Here is an 18,803-nt window from a genome sequence, read left to right as displayed (position 1 = left end):
TATACAGACAAGCAGCTACAAGCTACTGATGAGCCCCTCCCCCATCCGATCCTATGAAACCTTCTTTTCCTCTCATTTTAATTAATTAATTTACTTTGTTTTTTTGTTTGTTTGTTTGGTTTGGTTTGCTTTGGTTCTTCCAGACAGGGTTTCTGTATGTGGCCTTGGCCGTCCTGGAACTTGCTCTGGAGACCAGGCTGGTTTCGATCTTACAGAGATCCTCCTGCCTCTACCTTCCTGAGTGCTGGGATTAAAAGTGTGCACACTACTGCCTGGCTCTTATTTAATTTTTTGTAAGTATTTATTTTATTTTTACTTTTTTGGTCTGTGTGAGTGTATGTAATATATGTGAGAGGGCCTCGGGGTCCAAGTAGAGAGCACCGGATCCATTGGAGCTGGACTTGCAGGCAGTTGTGAGCTGCCAGACATGGGTGCTGGTGCCTGGGCTCCAGAAGAGCAGCAGTGCTCTTGACTGCAGAGCTAGCTCCCCAGCAACCCTCCCCTCCTCCCCCTCCCTCCCCTTCCCTCTCCCCTCCCTTCCCTTTCCCCTCTCTCTCCCTCCCCTCCCTCCCCCTCCCTCCCCTTCCCTACCCCTTCCCTCCCCTTCCCTTACCCCTCCCTACCCCCTCCCTACCCTTCCCTCCCCTTCCCTTATCCCTCCCTACCCCTCCCTACCCCTTCCCTCCCCTTCCCTTACCCCTCCCTACCCCCTCCCTACCCTTCCCTCCCCTTCCCTTACCCCTCCCTACCCCCTCCCTCTCCTCCCCCCTCCCCTCCCTCCCCTCCCTCCACCCTCCCTCCCCTTCCCTCTCCCCTCCCTCCCCTTCCCTCTTCCCTCCTTCCCCTTCCCTTTCCCTTCCCTCCCCTCTCCCCTCCCTCCCTTTCCCTCTCCCCTTCCCTCCCCCTCCCTTTCCCCTCCCTCCTCTCCCTTCCCCCTCCTTCCCTCCCCTCCCCCTCCCTCCGCTCTCCCTCCCTCCCCTCCCCGTCTCTTCCTTCCTTCCTTCCTTCCTTCCTTCCTTCCTTCCTTCCTTCCTTCCTTCTTTCCTTAGTTTATATACTTATTTGGGGGCAGGTTTTTAGTTTTTGCTGGCCTGGAACTTTCTAGCAGAATAGGCTGGGCTTACAGGATCTTCCCATCTCTGGCTCCGGAGCGCAGGGATCACAGGTGCACGCTGTTGTGCCTGGCTAATCAGGCATCACGGCTTCCTTTACTCCGGTGCTTAGCCAGCTGTCTGAATGAGCTAAGCTATGGAATCTAGGTTTGTCGAATTAACAAAGGACTGAATAAAGGGACAGGATCAGAGAGATGAACATGAAGTTATATTGTACAAAGGGCAGGCAGGGACAGAATTCATAGAGGGCAGCTTTGAAGTGTGAACTGCTTTGAAGTGTGAACTGCTTTCCCTGGTCGACATCGCTTTGAGTGAGTGAGTCCATTTGTGCTTTTGGAAAAGACTACTGCTTGCAACACCTGGGGGGAACATGGCCTAGGTGGGGAAAACTCGAGGCTTTGCCTCTTTCAACCGAAATGGAATATTTTAAAATTCCGTGGAGCTGGGTAATCCCTTCTGCAGATCTGGCTTCTTGGCCCGACATTTTTGCAGCTTGGGGATGATGCAATGCATTAGCTCAAGGCCGCTGGGCGGCTGCCAGGGCTCAATTAGGAAATTGTGCCTGCAGGATAACCTACATTCACAGTATTTTTCCAGGCTGGAAACTTTGCTAGATGGCCCATGTGGGGAGACTTTGTCGTGCCCTGCAAGGCTGCCTTTAACCCGCTTACCATCAGGTGGGAACAGGGTTCTCTCTCCCAAAAGTGTGTCTGTGATCAGCACAGATGCAAACAGAAATGTCCGTCCCGTGTGTAAAGACACCAGAGTGTGAAATCATTATCCTGGGCCTCTGTGCGGAGGAGTCCAGATCACCAGGTAAGCTTGGCATTAGCAGCCCGCCATGGAACTGTTGACGCTTATCTCTTCCTTTGGGCTGCGAGGAGGTTGGACTCTGGAGGCTGATCCAGTGTCCTTTCCTGTGGTGACTTTCTTTTAATCAGTATTTCCAGTCCTCCTGAGCCACCAACTCCCCAAGCTTTGCTTGAGAAGGTTCCTCATGAGGCCCATAGAGAAGATGCGGTCTAGAAACAGTAGTAGCATCTTTACCTCTGGTTAGGGAGGGCATCACTTGCCACAGCACTGTGATGTTGAGGCCTATGAGGGTGTGAGTGACTGTTGATGGTGTACCAGGATATGAGCCAGAGGTAGCCTCATGCCCAGGCTTCCTATTGGGAGGAGGTTAGCTCAACCTAGTAGCTCAATGGAGCGAGAGCCTTGCTGTGGCTCCTGGGAGTTGGGTCTCCTCAGCCTTTGTCTCTGGGCACCTGTGGGATGCACGCTTTCCTCAGGATGTCTGAGGTGTTTGGCCATCTGTTCATAATGACCAGACTGGTGAGAGGGAGAGGAGGCGTGTACAGATGAGAGCCCGGCAGGAGCCACCCTCCCTGTGCTTGCTACCAGGTGGGACTCGCAAACTGCATGGAGGGCACCATTGACACTGCCCTTGTCACCCCATGGGTGACACCACAAGCTCAGGGATTCTAAAGAAAGGGGAAGGTGCCACTTGAGCAACCCCGGTAACCCATAAACAGTCTGGGCGGTCCTTTCTGGTTTTGTTTTTGTAAGAAGATGAAGTTTCATCACATGACTGGAGTCTGTGCATCATGTGCTGTTCGAATCAGCATCTTGGGGTTGGCTCTGCTGATGACACAGGACTTCCCACTCCTCCTTTGTGACCAGGAGACGTTTCTGTCCTCTCCGATCTTACTTCACGTCTCGAGCAGCATTAACAGTCTTTTCTTTAGTCCTTACCCATGATCCAACTCTTTCTCTAAAGGTTTATCTTTTAATTATGCATGTGCCTGGCTGTGGGTGCCCAAGGCAGGGGGAGATATCAGAGTCCCAGGAAGCTGTAAGTGCCGAGAACCTTTCGTGTCTTCTGCCCGAGCAGCAGGTCCTCTTAGCCATGGAGCCATCTCCCCAGGCCCCACGATAAAACTCTTTTTTCTTTGTTTGGAGACTGTCTTTCTATGCAGTTTTAGCTATCATGGAACTCGGTGTGTAGACCAGACTGCCCTCAAACTCACAGAGATCCTTCTGCCTCAGCCTCCCAAGTGCTGGGATTAAAGGCGTGTGCTTGAGTTCTTTAGACTTCTGCCCTTGGCTTTCTCTTTGCCTCTGTGTGTTCTGGTGTGTGTGCATACATGCTCTTAGGGGTAAAACAGTCCCACCACCGATGTCATCTTGTCTTTGGACAACCCCTGTTCCACCACATTCCCTTTGTGAGGCCTTCCGCACCCCATCAAGCATGCTCCCAGGGGCTGTTTTTTTTCTATGACATAGTTCTCCTTTTGTTTTGTTTTGTTTTGTTTTGAGAATGTCTTAAGTAGCCCAAGCTGGCCTTGAACTTGCCATGTAGCTAAGGATGACTATGAACGCCTGCTCCTTCAGCCACCACATCCCTTTTAAGCAATGCCAGGGATGGACCTTAGGGCCAGGCGGGTGCTCTACCTACTGGGCTATCATCCCCTACTGGACTGGTCCTCCCTTCTTCGTATATTGAACATCTTCCAGCAGGCATTCACACTGAGCAGACAAGTTTGCTTTCGTCCTTAGTGAGAGACTGTTACTTACCTCAGCACTTACCCTCTGAGAGTTCTAGCTAACAGAACTATTTTTACTTGGATATGTAGCAACTTGGGATGTAGGTTTCATTACATGTTCAGCCTTCTTGTCTGTTAACCATGCTCACGTGAATAAATCCTGGCCAGTGGATATAAGGGACACCTTCTCATCCCCTTCCTCCAAGGAAGTATATTTCAAGAGGATGTTAGACGCAGGAGATGTCTTGCAAGCGGCAAGGAGTGGGGACAGATGACCCCAACGCTTTGTATCCATACAGATTAGCCCTCAGGACTGAGAACTAAGGCTTCCTATTTTGTCATGGGAATTGTTGCTATTTAATATACTGAGAGTGAGTGTTGGCCTCACAAGGTTCACACAGAATTCACTCTAGCACAAGATTCTCATTTTGGCCAATAATTCCTCCCAGCTCCACTCCAAGGACATCAGATTGCATGCAGTTCAGTTACCAAACAACAGCTTTCAGTTTTACTCAGCAAAACTTGGGACCTCATCCTGTCCATGGCTTAACCATTACATCACACGCTCTGCCCAGTTTGATTAGAAGCTAACCATCGAGCTATGCCTTGAGCCTTTGAGTGGAGATCCTTAGGTGCCCATACGGTGTGCCTGGCTGTAGGTTCCCCGGGAGGTTTTGTTGCCTTTGGCCCATCTGCAGGTTACTTGGGTGGTCGTCTGAAGTGTTGACAGTTGGCTGATGGTGGAGGTAGACCCCTTGCCAGCTCTGGACCTCATTCGTGTAAGCAGAGTCCACAGTGTCTCTGATCACGCTTTGGCTGTGGGCTTTTGATCATAGGCAGCCAGGTGGGGTCACTGCACACTTCTCTTCACCTCCCAGTTTGGATGGGGAACAAGTACTCTATGCAGAGAATCACAAGCCCCTGGGGCCATTCATTAACTGTAGCTACGTAGGGGTCCTTAGATTTTTGGCACCTGATCTAATGATGGCTGGGTGTGTAAGCTAAGTGATAAAATACCTGTTTGGCCTATGTAAAGCTTGGGTTGAATGTCAGCACCATAAAATAAGCAAAAAACCAAACTGTTGTTTTTGTTTTTTCTTATTGTGTTCTTATACCTCTACCTCCCTTCCAACCCTATTCCACCCTGATCCCTTCAACCCGACACTAGGTAGAAGAGGGTTAGAGGGGAAAGGGGCGTAGACCTCTTTTAGCCAACAAAATAGACTATTTCCTGCTGATTAGTTGCGTTGGGTTCCTTGGGGCAAGTCCAATCTTCACAGTCGCACTATCTCCAATATCAAGTCTCTTTGCTCACATCACTTGACAAACCACAACAGCAGCAGGGGGGGCAGCGGCTGCCCCAGGCTCCCCCATTCATACCCTCCCTAGAGTTCCCAGAATTAAGCTATCTGCAGCTGGCAAAAATCATACCCCTGTTAGTGCTCCAGGCGAATCATAATCACCTGCTGTGAAGCAGCCTCTTATCACACACCTTAAAACAAAACACAGTCACATTACTGGGTTTTGTAAGAAACCCAAACTCACTACACTAAGCCACACCCTCTCTTAAATATACCACTTTATACAGCTAAACAAATGCTTTTATTTACACTTGTTACTTTAGTGGGGTCTGAGGTAGCTGACCAGTTTTGTTTTGTTTTGTTTTGTTTGTACTTTGCTGTTTTGCTTTTGAGACTGGGTCTCGCTAGGTAGACTTGCCTGGCCTGGAACTTGCTGTGAAGACCAGGCTAGCCTCTAATTCACAGAGATTCACTGCTTCTACCTGATGATGGGATTAAGAGCATGCACCACCACAAGATTATTTTGTAGCTACTCCTAGGTATTATATTATTACAGATAAAAATAAAATTTAGCATGTACCCCCGAAAGCATGTTCTCCTAAATGTTTTTCCTTCTATGTACATGGGTGTTTTTGCCGGCCTATATGCTTGCACACCACTGGCAATGCAGTGCCAGAGGCGGCCAGAAGAGGGCATCGGATCTCCTGGGACTGGAGTTTCAGCCGGTTGTGAGTTGCCATGTAGGTACCTGGAATCAAATTCTGGTCCTCTGGAAAAGCAGTTAGTGCAGTTAAGAGCACAGCTGTCTAAGTGAATTTCCTAACTCATCTTAATCTATCAACTAGACTTCCCCTCATCTTTCTTTAGAAATTATTTGATAAAGACTGTGTTTTGCACCCCTGAGGTCTGTGCCTCTCTCTTGCTGTAAATTAGCGCCATCCTCCAGTCTCTATTTCCTGTAAACTTGTGGTTGCATCTATAGGTTGGTCAGAATGGTGTGCTCTGGTGTGTCAGTGGGTGCTGCCTTTCACTCCTACCAGGGACTCATCTTACCCATCTCTCTCTCAAAGCATCTTTTTTGTTTTCTGTTTTTTCGAGACAGGGTTTCTCTGTTGCCCTGGCTGTTCTGGATCTCACTCTGTAGACCAGGCTGGCCTTAAACTCAGAAATCCTCCTGCCTCTGCCTCCCAAGTGCTGGGATTAAAGGCATGCAACACCACCACCCAGTTCAAAGCATCATTTAAAGGTGAATGTGATCCTTACACATCATCAGCCTGAGTAACTCGGGTAGCAGTGCTGGAAAATGATGGTTTGACTTGGAAATAAAGTGTGACCGAGCAATGAATGATATGTTTTGTGTGGTGGGTAAACAGGTCCTGAAGGAAATTCCTAAACTCTTCTGTGCAAGGCAACTTTCAAAGTACAGCCACCCGGGGTGACTAATGTGAACGGAACAACAGTGACATTGATGGAGAAATTGTGTGTTGCTTCTAAAACTAGCTTTGCTGTGTGGGTGGATGCGCCAGGTGTTTGCTTATAGTCACCCGCCCGTCTTCAGGACCCCTAAATGTCTCCATGTGTCGTTCTTAAGTTTTAAAGACACTGAAATGCAAGGCACACCTAGCACCCCACTGAGGCCCCTCGCCTAAGCGCCATCCCACAGCCTGACATTCATGCCCCAGCCATCTGGATGTGTTGACAAGAGTGCTTGGGTTACACCCAACTCCTCCCCACCCTGCTCGCTTCATCTTCATTACGAGGCCGGAATGCAATCAAGACACCATAGGAGTGTAGAATGTTTCTGAGCCTTCAAGAAAAAAAAAAAAAAGCCCACGGGGAAGCTCAGACCGCGCAGGCGCGCAGAATTTAAGCTGGAGAGCCGGCTTAGCCGACTTCCCGTAGAGGTCCCAGTTCCCGCTCCGCAGAAGAACCCGAGCTGGAGTGCGCATTTGAATTTTTTCTGGGGTCCATGGCCGCAAATTGCGAAGCCCCGCCCGCCACCATGGCCCATCCCCCTTCCCCTGAAGCCAGGAGAAGGAGCTTCTGGTGCTCGCTCCGAGTCCGGGCAGACCGCGTCCTGAGCCCCTCTTACGCACGCGCAGATCAGTAACTCGCGCCCTCGCAGTACCGCCCCTCCCCCTCCCTAGCAACCGCCTCCCTCTCCTTCCCCCGCCCCCCCTCCCCGTGTGCGCACGCGCGCCTTTTCCGGGCTGGCTCCTCCCTCCCCGTCACCCGTAACAACCACTCGAGCCCTCGCCGCGCCCCTCGGCCCTCCCGCCCCGGCCCCCGTCCCCGGAACTGGCGGTCGAGCGGCGGCAGCCGAGCCTGTGGCACGGCTCTCTTTTCACGGAGCCGCCGGCATGAACGCATCCCGCCGCCCCGCTTCCCCGACCCGGTCCTTCTGACAAGAGGTAAGCGCGCGTCGTCGTGGAGGGTAGGAGCGCGCCTGGGTCCCCGCCCCCGGCCGGGTCCCTGCCGCGATGGCCCGGGGCGCTCGCCTTCTCCGGGACTGCGGAGCCAGCCGGGTCTCTCCGCTGCCGCCGCCCCCTCCGTCCAGCCTCGGCCTGCAGGGAGGCGCTCCCCGGGGGCCGACCCTGTGCTGATTTTCAAACACCAATTATCATGCAACAGAGGTAGCCCCGGCCTCCGGTGCCATTTGGCGGTGGTCACTCCGGATGCCCGCGCAGGGCGTGGATCTGGACCAGACCTCCCTAAGCCGAGATCTGGCCCAAGTTCAGGGAGCTGGCAAGCAAGCTGGTCCTTGAGTGTAGTCACTTTGGATAAGAGTTTTTTAATACAGGCATCACGCAGTGCTTGCATCTCCTCTCCTACCCGTCGGCACCCGGTAATCATCCTTCTTTTATTTGAGAGATATCCGAAAATTAATTTTCTTAATTAAAAAATATAAACGATATTAGATTCCCCACCGCGCACCAGCGTTGTAAGGTTTACGAGAGAGTGAATGGAACGCAGTCTCTGCGCTCCAGGACGCGTCAGCGCCTGAATTGAGATTAATGAAGGCTTGAGTTTGGAGAACCGAGGAGTCTGGCTCCCGGCCTCATGGTTTGAGAGCTGGGAGTGTAAGATCGTCTCACAGAGATGGAATCAGGAAAGGCGAATGGCATGCTTGAGGTCACCCAGAGTTAGAAGCCTTTGTAGTTTTCCAACTGTTAGAGGGTGGTTTTCCAGCATAACCTGCCCCTTCCAGTGCTGCCAAGCAAACATAACCAGAGAAAGTTCCAAACCTGTTTAAAGCAATGTAAACATTGTAGACGTGCAGCTGTAGATAGCAATCCTCTGAAGGATATCAGCGTAGGGGTTTTATGTTTGGTTTTTAAACAGCTGTCATTTGGGATACCTAGATACTGGGTTTTGAACTTTCGAATGTATTTTGACTGCATTCAGATAAAATAACATCCTTATTGATTGAGCTTCAGCAGGACTACTGGGATCACTGGACTTTGCTTCCTTTTATATTTCTGTTTTTTGTTTTTTGTTTTCTCTTCTTTTAAGTAGGTGAGCAAAACGTTCTAGATGACTCCGAACACACAAGGGTATTTGCAGAGAAAGCCGCCCTTGCCAGCCCTGGAGTGATTCTGTATGCCCAGGAGGGTTCCTTGACCTCAGCCTTGATTGCTTTCTGGGATCACAGCTTGGGGAGGCTGGAGGGTTTTGGAACCCCCTTAGCTGGAGCTGGGCAGTCTCCCTGCTCTGGAGCCTGCAATCAGAAAACAGGAAACAGCAAAGTTCCCTTTCAAGCCAGCACTTACGGAGCATTCCATCATTTAAGAAGACAGTAGAGCCCCTTCAGCTTTTTGTGTCATCCCCAGAGCGTTTGCCTTAACAAGTTACAGTTTTATTTGGCTCCTTTTAGACCTTGTTCAAGAGGACACCACTGAATCCCAGGATTTCATGACTGCTGAGGATTAGATCTGACTGAGGCCAGAGACTCAGGGATGCCCAGAGGGGCAGAGGGCCCCCAGATCAGTGTGGCCCTCCTTCCATGTGGGCTTTCTTTGCTTGTTATTAATGCCCTGATGCTTCCCCTGTCAGACCATTTCAGCCAATCCATTTTTGTTTGTGTGTATGTTTGGGATTATGACTGTGGTGGTCTCTAGGATGTAGTGGTTCAAGAATCCAGACTTTTTTTTTCTGTAATGTGGTTATTTATTTAACATATTTTTGGTTTTTTTCAGGAGTAAGAAGATTGCTATTGAATTACAACCATGGTGCAAAAATACCAGTCCCCAGTGCGGGTGTATAAACATCCCTTTGAGTTAATTATGGCTGTAAGTACTTCACATTTCAGTTTACTCTGGCTTCTTTTTAAGATTAAACTTGGATGATCTGCAAACTCCGTTCATTGTTATCATTGCCCCACGAGCTCTGCTCTGTTACGTGACAGTGACAGTGACCCGCATCCAGAGTCTGGTGGTTTTAAACAACAAGCCTCTGAAACCGCAAATCTGTACGTCTGTGTTTTTGCAATGTGTCTGGGGTGACGTGAGCTTGCATCATTCACCCTCGGAGAACGTAGACATGGGATCCTGAACGTAGACATGGGATCCTGACCAAGCATTTCCGAGGAATTTTGCTGGTTTTCTTTGTTCAAGTGGCTGCAGGACAGGGAGTGCTGCCCCAGTGCTGCTCCTTCCTTACTCTGTTTGTTTGGGAGAGAGAGCTCTACTCCTGAGAGAATTCATCTTAGTTGGTCTCAGGACTGAGTGCCTTGCGATGGAGTTTCCCCTGTGTGTTAATAAGTAGTTCTATTTAGTAAGTTTTTCCAGCAAGTCTTGAATCCATGATTCAAACCAGAATTCCACACATAGTGTAGCTGAAGTGTTTATTTTTTTTTATCTACCTGAATTGAGCTAATAAGCATTTTGCTGGATTAAAAACAAGCCAAACGCTATTCCCATGACTTGTGAACTCATCTTTGCGTCTGTGTGACTGTGATGGCATGAGGCCCATGTGGAAATGTGTGACACACAGGGAGAGTGCATCTGTTTTAAAAGTCACGCACTCAGGGTTATACCTCAGCCACTGGCACCACGCTCAGAGCATGCAGAGTCCAGTAGGGAGTTGCACTCTGCTGCATCTGAGAATCCCAGGCTGGCCTGGAACTCACCATCTGCCTGTCTCAGGCTTCAGGTGCTGGGATTACAGTTGTACACCACTATGCCTGGCTGCTGCCTGGTTCCTGCCCTCAGGTGACATTACCTATTTCTGTTCTTTCTATAGAGAGGCTCAGGTTTGCCTGTTCTTGGAACTTCTGTTCAGCAGTATGCTTTGAGATTAGTTAGATCAATAGTCTTGAAAAGCAAAATAAAATCTTAAGTCCTCTCAAGGGAATGGTGCTTTTTTCCTGACTGAAGTGTTAACTCACGTGCAGTGAGATGGCATCATGCAGCTGTACAATTGTACAGTTGTAACAATAGTTGCCCACCTTTGTCAGGGCTGGACAGTGCATCCTTTACCACAGACAGCTCCCTATCAGGTGTGAGGTCTGTGTGTTGTTATGGTGCGGGCTTGATATCCTAAACTAGTTGTGTATCTCCCTTAAATATTTTATGTGAATGACGTGTGAGGAAGACGCTTTTTGGTTTGCGTGCCGGCTTGCCTCTTGGTTGTGTGGGACAGCCCACCCTGTCCCTCGCGCAGCTCCCAGCCCAGCCGGCTCCAGAGGATCTTTGTTAGAGGGACCTGTGTGGTCCACATAGGAGTTGAGGAATTCCCACGGGATAGACTGAGCGGCCTGCGTAGTCCCCTGTCCTTCTCTGCCCCGGCTCTACTGAGCCGGCCACAGCCTGTGGCTCCAAGTCACCTCGGTGGCGTTCCTGGTGGCATTTATGAGTTTTTGAGCGGACAGTTCTTGTCACATGGCCTACTTCACATTCTAGAGAGAGAGAGACTGGACCTGTCTTCTTCCTTAGACTGAGGCTCAGGGTGTCCACTGGGGAGTCACCTGACCTTCAGTTTGCTGAAGTCAGGGAGGAGGTGTATGTGGAGGCCAGGATGGGGCTGGCAGGCTAGGTTTGCCAAAACGTTTAAAAAGCTCGGTGTGGGTTGGCGAGTGGATCAGCTGGTGAGGCGTGAGCTGCCGAGCCTGTGATCTGAGTTTGCTCCTGAGACCCAGGAGGCAGAGAGAGAGCTGTGTGTGTGTGAGCCCTCTGATCCCACACTTGAACTGTGTGTGTGTGTGTGTGTGTGTGTGTGTGTGTGTGTGTGTGAGCCCTCTGATCCCATACTTGCACTCTGTGTGTGTGTGTGTGTGTGTGTGTGAGCCTTCTGATCCCACACTTGAACTGTGTGTGTGTGTGTGAGCCCTCTGATCCCACACTTGCACTCTGTATGTGTGTGTGTGTGTGTGTGTGTGTGTGCCCTCTGATCCCATAGTTGCACTCTGTGTGTGTGTGTATGTGTGTGTGTGTGTGTGTGTGAGCCCTCTGATCCCACACTTGCACTCTGTGTGTGTGTGTGTGTGTGTGTGTGTGTGCGCGCCCTCTGATCCCATAGTTGCACTCTGTGTGTGTATGTGTGTGTGTGTGTGTGTGTGTGTGTGTGTGTGAGCCCTCTGATCCCACACTTGCACTCTGTATGTGTGTGTGTGTGCCCTCTGATCCCATAGTTGCACTCTGTGTGTGTATGTGTATGTGTGTGTGTGTGTGTGTGTGTGTGTGTGTGAGCCCTCTGATCCCACACTTGCACTCTGTGTGTGTGTGTGTGTGTGCCCTCTGATCCCATACTTGCACTTCGGCATGCTTGCCCTCCCCATAAGAAATGGAAAAAACACTTTTCCCCCCAAAATCTTGCTGTGAATCTGGTCAGAGGCAGAGGTCAGCTGCTTCTGGCCTGGGGCTTCATGAAAAGGCGGATGTCTGGGTTACTTAGTCTTCAGACTTCTCCATGCCCATTATTGTTTTCAAAATTAGGAAGTTTGCTTTGCAAATTTTAATGGAAACTTTGCATAAATTCAAATTCTTATCCACCCCTAATTTTAAAAAACTTGTAAACTGCTTTTCTGTTTGGCACTGGCTAGCTTCCTCTTGGATTGTTAATTTTTTTCTTAGGTCTGAAAATAAAATGTATTTCCTTCCTCCTTCCAGAACTAGAGTGGTCAGTGGCTCCAGTCCATACTGCACTACACACCTTCCCCCCACTAGAGTGGTCAGTCGCTCCAGTCTGCACCATGCTACACCCCCTCCCCACTCTGATTTCGGGGTGAAAGAGCCTCAGCGTTTGCTCTGCTTTATTTATTTATTTTTATTAAGGCAAACAGTAGCATAGTGTGTGTTGTGTGAACAGTTGCCCTGAGAGCAGCATTGTAGTGCATCCTCCAAGGGGGGTGGGCAGGGAGAGGGGGAGGAGACACTAAATAGGTGTGAGCCAGTCCCTGGGAGAAAGCCTGGAGGAAGAGAACTCCAGCTTACCCCTATGAAGCCAGGTTTTGTGACCTGATTGCAGAAAATTGTCAGCTGAGCATTGCCTAGTACAGACTGTTGGGTCACATTTTAATTGCATTTTGATTGAATAAATGAAAGTTTGTTGTTAGCTTGGGTATCAACAACATTTAAAAGATGTTAAAGGTTTCTTTAGCTCATTTGAATTAAAAAATGGCATTTAATCAAACAGCTGAAATGACGGTTTTGAGCAGGCATTTCTTTTTTGTGTGACATTCCTCGGAGTTCTAGTGAGAGAGAGGCTAGCCTAGAAACGACTGTGGAAGTGGAGAAGGTGCTGGCTCTTTGCCTGCGGTGGGTGAGGGGAGTTGGTGGGACGACAGCATTCTTGGGTCAGTGTCCTTCTGGTCATCATGCTCCTGATAATGGTGGTACCGACATATTTTGTGAAGGTCTGGACCATGGTGTTATCGGCTCGACACGTTTCCTGGATGGCCTCCTGCTTGCTGTGTAGCTGCCTTGTCTACCCAAAGGGTTCTGGTCTCCAGGGTGCTTCATAGATCAGGGCTCGGGACCAGGCAAAGGTGGACGTGCTGGGGTGGCACTGTTTCACTTTTGAAAAGTCCAGGACAAGACACAAACTTTAAAGCCCAGGCAGGGGTAGCCGTGCATGTGGCTGCAGGGAGACTCAAACTCAGACCAGGGTCCGACCTCGACTCAAACAGAACAGCAGAGAGAATCTTAGGCATGTTAAAGATGCTCTGGCTCGGCGTGGGGGAGGAGGGCTGAGAAGCCATGGCGTGCGGCTGTGGTATTTCTGTCAAGGACAGCTGTCCCTGTGGACAGGGGAGGTGTGTGATGGAAGGGCTCTGACAGCGTTGCCCCGCCCCCAAGCACTCATCATAGCTGTCCTGTCCTGCTCTTGCCCTGGCAGCCGGCTTTGGGGGCGGGGCACCCTGGGCACTCTCTCCCTCTCCCTCTCCCTTCTGTTCACATCCTGGTTTCTCTGTCTCTGTGCTTGCCACAGAACCTCCTCTTTATTGCCATAGTCCAACACCCTGAGATTGTGCCTTTGGATCGTGCAGTCTGTCCCCTGAGTCTGTTACCCTGAGTCTTGTAAGCGATAGTGACCCAGTTCCTTGTTAATTTTCCCCTCAGTCCTTGAGCCCCTTAGGGCGCCTGTGGACAGCACACACCCCTTGGTTCTGGAGGTGATTTCCTGCTACCTGCTGTCCCAGTGGGGCCCTTCCTGCCTGCCCCTGGCCCTTTAAAATCACTGTGTTCTCGGTCTGAGCTGGGCCCTCCCTGCCCTCCCTGCCCCTCCGTGTCTTTTTATACTCCTTTGCCTCACAAGCTTGCCTTTCCCATCTGTCTCCTCAGATCTTGTTCAGTGTGTCCTGCCCTGCTTCCCTGGTGCCTCTGGAGGCGTGCCTCAGGTTTCCCCCTTCCCCTGTTCCTCTCTCATACACTCTGGGCATGTGGTCACTGCTGGGTCTCAGCCATACTTCCGACTTGTCTGTAGTACTTGGCCAGAGTTGGGTCTTTGGCTTATGTCTGTATTTGCTTCTCTTCTCAAAGGTCATGTGTGGTCTTCAGCAGTGGTGTCACCTCATTCGTTCCCCTAGATCCTGATAGCACACAGGCGCGCAGGCCTGAACAGCAGGACTCTGCCTAGTCCCCTGACCCTTGCCTGGATTTGATGGTGACCCTGCTCTCTTGGGGCTTTGTGTTTTCTTGGGTCGGTAGGTTATCCAGGGCCTCCCCAAAAGAAGGCCCCTCTGCGCTGAGGAATCCCAGTGCCAGTGCTGCTGTCTCCTGTGAAGTGTGCAGAGCTGCTGGCACGCACTGCACAGCAGTGAGAATGGTTCCAGTGCAGAGGGAGAACCACAGTTCTGCTTGCTTCGTGCCTGCTGGTTAAATGGCTGACCACTATAGTGGTCAAACGCGCTATAGCCTTCTTCTCTTCTTTCCGTGGGCTTTTCCCATTTCCCATTTTGTACTCACAGCCTCTCTCTAATACAGCTGAAAGGAGGAAAAAGAGATTTGCTCAGAGTGTAGATGTTAATTTCACCTGCGCCGCCCCTCTCCCCCCAGTAGCCAGTGATGGGAGCCACAGTGATGGGAGCATAGCCGCCTCTGCCCTTTTCTGGTACCTCTTTGCCCACCTCCAAGTCCCAGACAAAAGCCAGTCCGTTTGTCCACACAGATGGCTCTGCCGTGAATCTTGTACATCAAATGGGCACTTACAGTTAAGCTTTATTACTCTGGCCATTGGGAAACAAGTTTCCTGTGAGTTCTTCTGGACTTTGTGAGGTGCTGGGCAGAATTCTGAGCTGGATGGAGTGTGTCCTGAGGAGATGGCTCCTCTCCCCAAGGATGGGCAGGGTATACTGCCTGCTGGATCTACAGGTCAGCAGTGTTGACTGCAATATTGCCACCCAGTCTTTGTGTGTGTGTGTGTGTATGTGTGTGTGTGTTTTGGATTTTGGTTTTTTCGAGACAGGGTTTCTCTGTATAGCCCTGGCTGTCCTGGAACTCACTCTGTAGACCAGGCTGGCCTCGAACTCAGAAATCGCCTGCCTCTGCCTCCCAGAGTGCTGGGATTACAGGCATGTGCCACCACCGCCCGGCTTGCCACCCAGTCTTTTATTTTTATGTTTATTTCATTTTTTGTGTGTGAGCGTTTTGCCTACGTGTATGTATGTGCATCTCATGTGTGCTTGGTATGTTCAGACGTCAGAAAGGGTATCAGATCTGCTCTAGATCTTGAGTTATGATCAGCTGTGAGCTGCCATCTGGGGGCTGGAATTGAACCTGGCTCCTCCGTAGAGCAGCCCGTGCTTTCAGTGCTGGACCAGCCCTGTGCCCCCGTTTTTCTTGGACTATATTTTCTTCCCTTCGCCTTAGGTTTAAAGCCTGGCTCTTTTTCTGATCTGGTTTCCAGTTTTGTGGTAATTAGACATGCTATTGCAATACCTGTTGTTTGATCTTGTGTCAGCTCCTTTCCTGTGGGCATGTGCTTTGGGCTGGCCTCAGACGCTCGCTCCTCTGCCTCCGTCTCCCGAGAAGCTGAGATGATAGGGCAGCACCTGCGCTGGGCTGTTGCAGCCTCCTCTGAGCAGAGTGCTCATTCATGAAAGTAGAAACTCACTCCAGCTAGGCATGGTGGAGTGCGGTCCGTTTCCTCGGATGCTGACTAAAGGTCTGGGAGGTATTTGGGTGGTGTACTGTTGTCTCAAGGCTCTGAGGGTTGTGGTGCATGGTCATGTATGAGTGTGTGGTGGTGACAAAGGGTCCTAGACACACATGATGTGTTCTGCTCTCTCTGACAAGGTGTAGTACCAGACCTGTTGCATTCAGCAGAGGCTGAGGTGCCTGGGCTGGCTGACTAGCTGTCAGAAATGGGCCGTCGCAGTTTGCTCTCCATGTTACCACTGCAGTTGACAGTCATCCTTCCTTGCTATCATGCTGCCTCCTTTTCAGGAACCTAAAAAGAAAATGGTTTTATCACTGATTCCTGTTGTTCTCAGCTTGTGGGTCTCCATCCCTTAGGGGTTGGGTGTCACATATCAGACATCCTTGCATATCAGATATTTACATTATGATTCACAGTAGTAACAATATTACAGTTAATGAAATAGCAATGAAAGTGGTGGTGGGGGGGTCCCCACAATGTGAGGAACTGTACTGAAGGGTCGCAGCACAGGAAGCTTGGGAGCTGCTGGCTTCCTTGACTCCTGCTTCCAGGCAAGTGGTTTGCATTTGGGTGCGTGCCTCTCCGTCCCCATCCTGAGCTCCCTTTCTCCTTGTTTGCCTCCTGCCTCTGATTTGTTAGTGAAACTAGGTCATTTGTCCCGTGTGTTCCCACTGCAACCCTTTGCTGATTCAATTGTTGTCTTAAGCTGGGAGGCGGAGGGCCCAGCCTGAGTACAGTCACCTGACTGCTCCTTCCATCCTCCAAAGCCTGTGGGTGGAGGCTAACACAGGGCTAACCCACTGCTTCCATCTGCCCCCTTGATGAGTGCAGGTGCCGTGGACATGCGTGCTAAGTGCCAGTCTCCGCAGGGTAAACTGGGCCGGCTGGCCAACTTATTGTTTCTTTTTAACCTGGTGACTTGGGTGGCATGCTTGTGCTGCGTGTGGGCCATGGCTTTATTGGCAGGTTTCTGTGGAGTGTGTGCAGAAAGCCCTTGGCAGAAGGTTGGTCCAAGGGAGGTGGGGTGTGACCAGGTGTGACCGGGCTCTGTCCTTTCCCACACTCTTTCTTTCATTCAGGCCCTCCTGGGGACTGCCACTGTAGACACAGGTTAGGGTAGTCTGGCAGCACTTACAGTAGGCCTGTACCTCTCTGTCTTGAACTGTAGGGAATGAAAGCTGTGTGCGTTCTCCAGTGGTGCTGTGGTAACTGTGCTTGGAGTTGGGGGCATAGGTTTTCTGTTTAAGGAAAATTGTATGCAGTTCCTCTAAGTGCCAGCTACTGAGGAAGTTCATGCAGGAGGATCACTGAAGCCTAGAGTTTGAATACAGACTGGGCAGCATGGTGAGAGCTCGCTTGGAGGAAGGGAGAGAAGGAAGAAAGCTGTCTGTCTTTCATGGATGCATGCTGTCCTGTTTTGCACCCAGAGGTTAGATGGTTCCTAAGGTCTGTCTGTCTTGCTCTCTATCCTGAATGTGTACTAAATGGATTTGTCTTCAGAATGGTCGGTCTGGGAAGGATGCTCCTGTCTCTGCATCACTTGTGCTGCTGGCAGTGATGACTTTATCTTCTGTGCTGTGGATTGGACTATATCCAATTAGTTGTTCAGGACTGAGCTGTGTCCCAGCCATTGGTCTTGAAGGGTGTGACCGGTGACAATGGAGCTCTTTTGGTCAGCTCTGTTTGTGACTTACACTTGGATTGTGTCCTAAGAGACTCCGATGCAGATCATAGTTTGTCAGCTTGAGTTTGTGTTCAGACTAAGGCCGACCGCCTCTGTGGCAGCCTGATCGTGCTTGCCCCACGCACACCGCTTCTACCAGGTTCCTGCTGAACACAGGGTTCACTTTAAGTAATATTCTTCACTCTGAGTGGGTAGTTACCAGATTTTCTTTTGTTTTTCAAGACAGGGTTTCTCTGTGTAGCCCTGGCTTTCCTGGAACTCACTCTGTAGACCAGGCTGGCTTCGAACTCAGAAATCTGCCTGTCTCTGCCTCCCAAGTGCTGGGATTAAAGGTATGCACCACCACCACCTGGCTAAGAAGTTGTTCTTAATTGAGTCAGTTTTCTTGGTAGCTGTTATTCTGTGACGACTGTTTGTCCTAATCCAGAAATGCATTTTTTTTCATGTGTATATTTCTTGCCTGTACACATATTGAAAATCAAGGCCAGAGCTGAAAGTTGCAGGTAACTATATTTAGAAGCAGATTGACTTAAGGTTAGTGGGGTAGTGTAGGGCTGCTCCCAGACGCCAACCTTCTGACCAGCATCAGCGGCTAACAGCACTGTTTAGAATGCGAGTTCCTACCTCACGGTGCTGACTGCTAAACCAGCATTTCTAGGAGCAGGCCTACAGTCTGCATGTCCCATAAGGTGCTGTGTTTCCGAAACCCACTCAATCTGGAAGGCTGCTGGGTTAGACCCTTCTCAGGGAGGCAAGAGAAAGCAGGTGGCGTCCGGTTGTAACATTTTAGACTTAAAACTTAAGAGGAATAGGTCCTTCAGCAGCTGAGTTCTTCTACCTGCTGACCGGTAGGGGCGGGACACCCGGGGCACCGTCTCCACGCTCTGTGGTGCCCCCAGAGTGCTGCCCTTTTAGGTAGCTAGTAACTGCAACGTAATGTTAGCAAATGGGCACTTTCCTGGCTTAACCATGTGGATGGCTTTATTCGCTAACTTTCTGGTAGATTTGTACTATATATTAAATCTTTTTTGTTTGTTTGTTTTTTGTTTGTTTTGTTTTTTCAAGACAGGGTTTCTCTGTGTAGCCCTGGCTGTCCTGGAACTCACTCTGTAGACCAGGCTGGCCTCGAACTCAGAAATCCGCCTGCCTCTGCTTCCCAAGTGCTGGGATTACAGGTGTGCGCACCACTACCTGGCCATGTTAAATCTTTATGGTTGTAAAACATGCATATAATAAACTTATTTAAATGTGTTTTAAGTGTGTAGCCTAAGGTATTAAATACAGACATGATTAAGTACAATACATTGTCTTAACCACCATTCCGATCAACACTGTACCCATCAAATGCTGACACTCACCCTGCCAGCCTTCTAGGCTCTCTCGTTGCCAGAGCTAGGATAGAACCTAGGCAAGTGCCCTTCCACTGAACTAACCAGCTCTAATTCTGTTTTCTGTGTCTGTAAATCTGTCTTCTCTAAGGGCCACAAAGAGGTGGAAGCAAGTCTGATCCTACTTACTCTAGTGTTCTCAAGGTTCATCTGTGTTGGATAAAAATGTCCTTCCTTTT

General features: G+C 50.1%; 1 protein-coding gene across 1 annotated transcript in view; it reads left to right on the top strand.

Annotated features, from left to right (window-relative positions):
• Positions 1–7,222: 7,222 nt before the first annotated feature.
• The window catches only part of Sec14l1 (SEC14 like lipid binding 1), a 46,375-nt gene continuing 34,794 nt past the window's right edge, over positions 7,223–18,803 (top strand). The window contains exons 1-2 of the mRNA XM_052194551.1: positions 7,223–7,367; positions 9,153–9,245. Of these exons, the coding sequence (XP_052050511.1) occupies positions 9,183–9,245 (63 nt within the window). The 5' untranslated portion in view covers positions 7,223–7,367; positions 9,153–9,182. The remainder of the gene's footprint in view (positions 7,368–9,152; positions 9,246–18,803) is intronic.

This window comes from Apodemus sylvaticus, chromosome 10 (genome assembly GCF_947179515.1).
Source record: "Apodemus sylvaticus chromosome 10, mApoSyl1.1, whole genome shotgun sequence".
Taxonomy (NCBI): domain Eukaryota; kingdom Metazoa; phylum Chordata; class Mammalia; order Rodentia; family Muridae; genus Apodemus; species Apodemus sylvaticus.
This window is presented reverse-complemented; position numbering and strand designations above follow the sequence as displayed.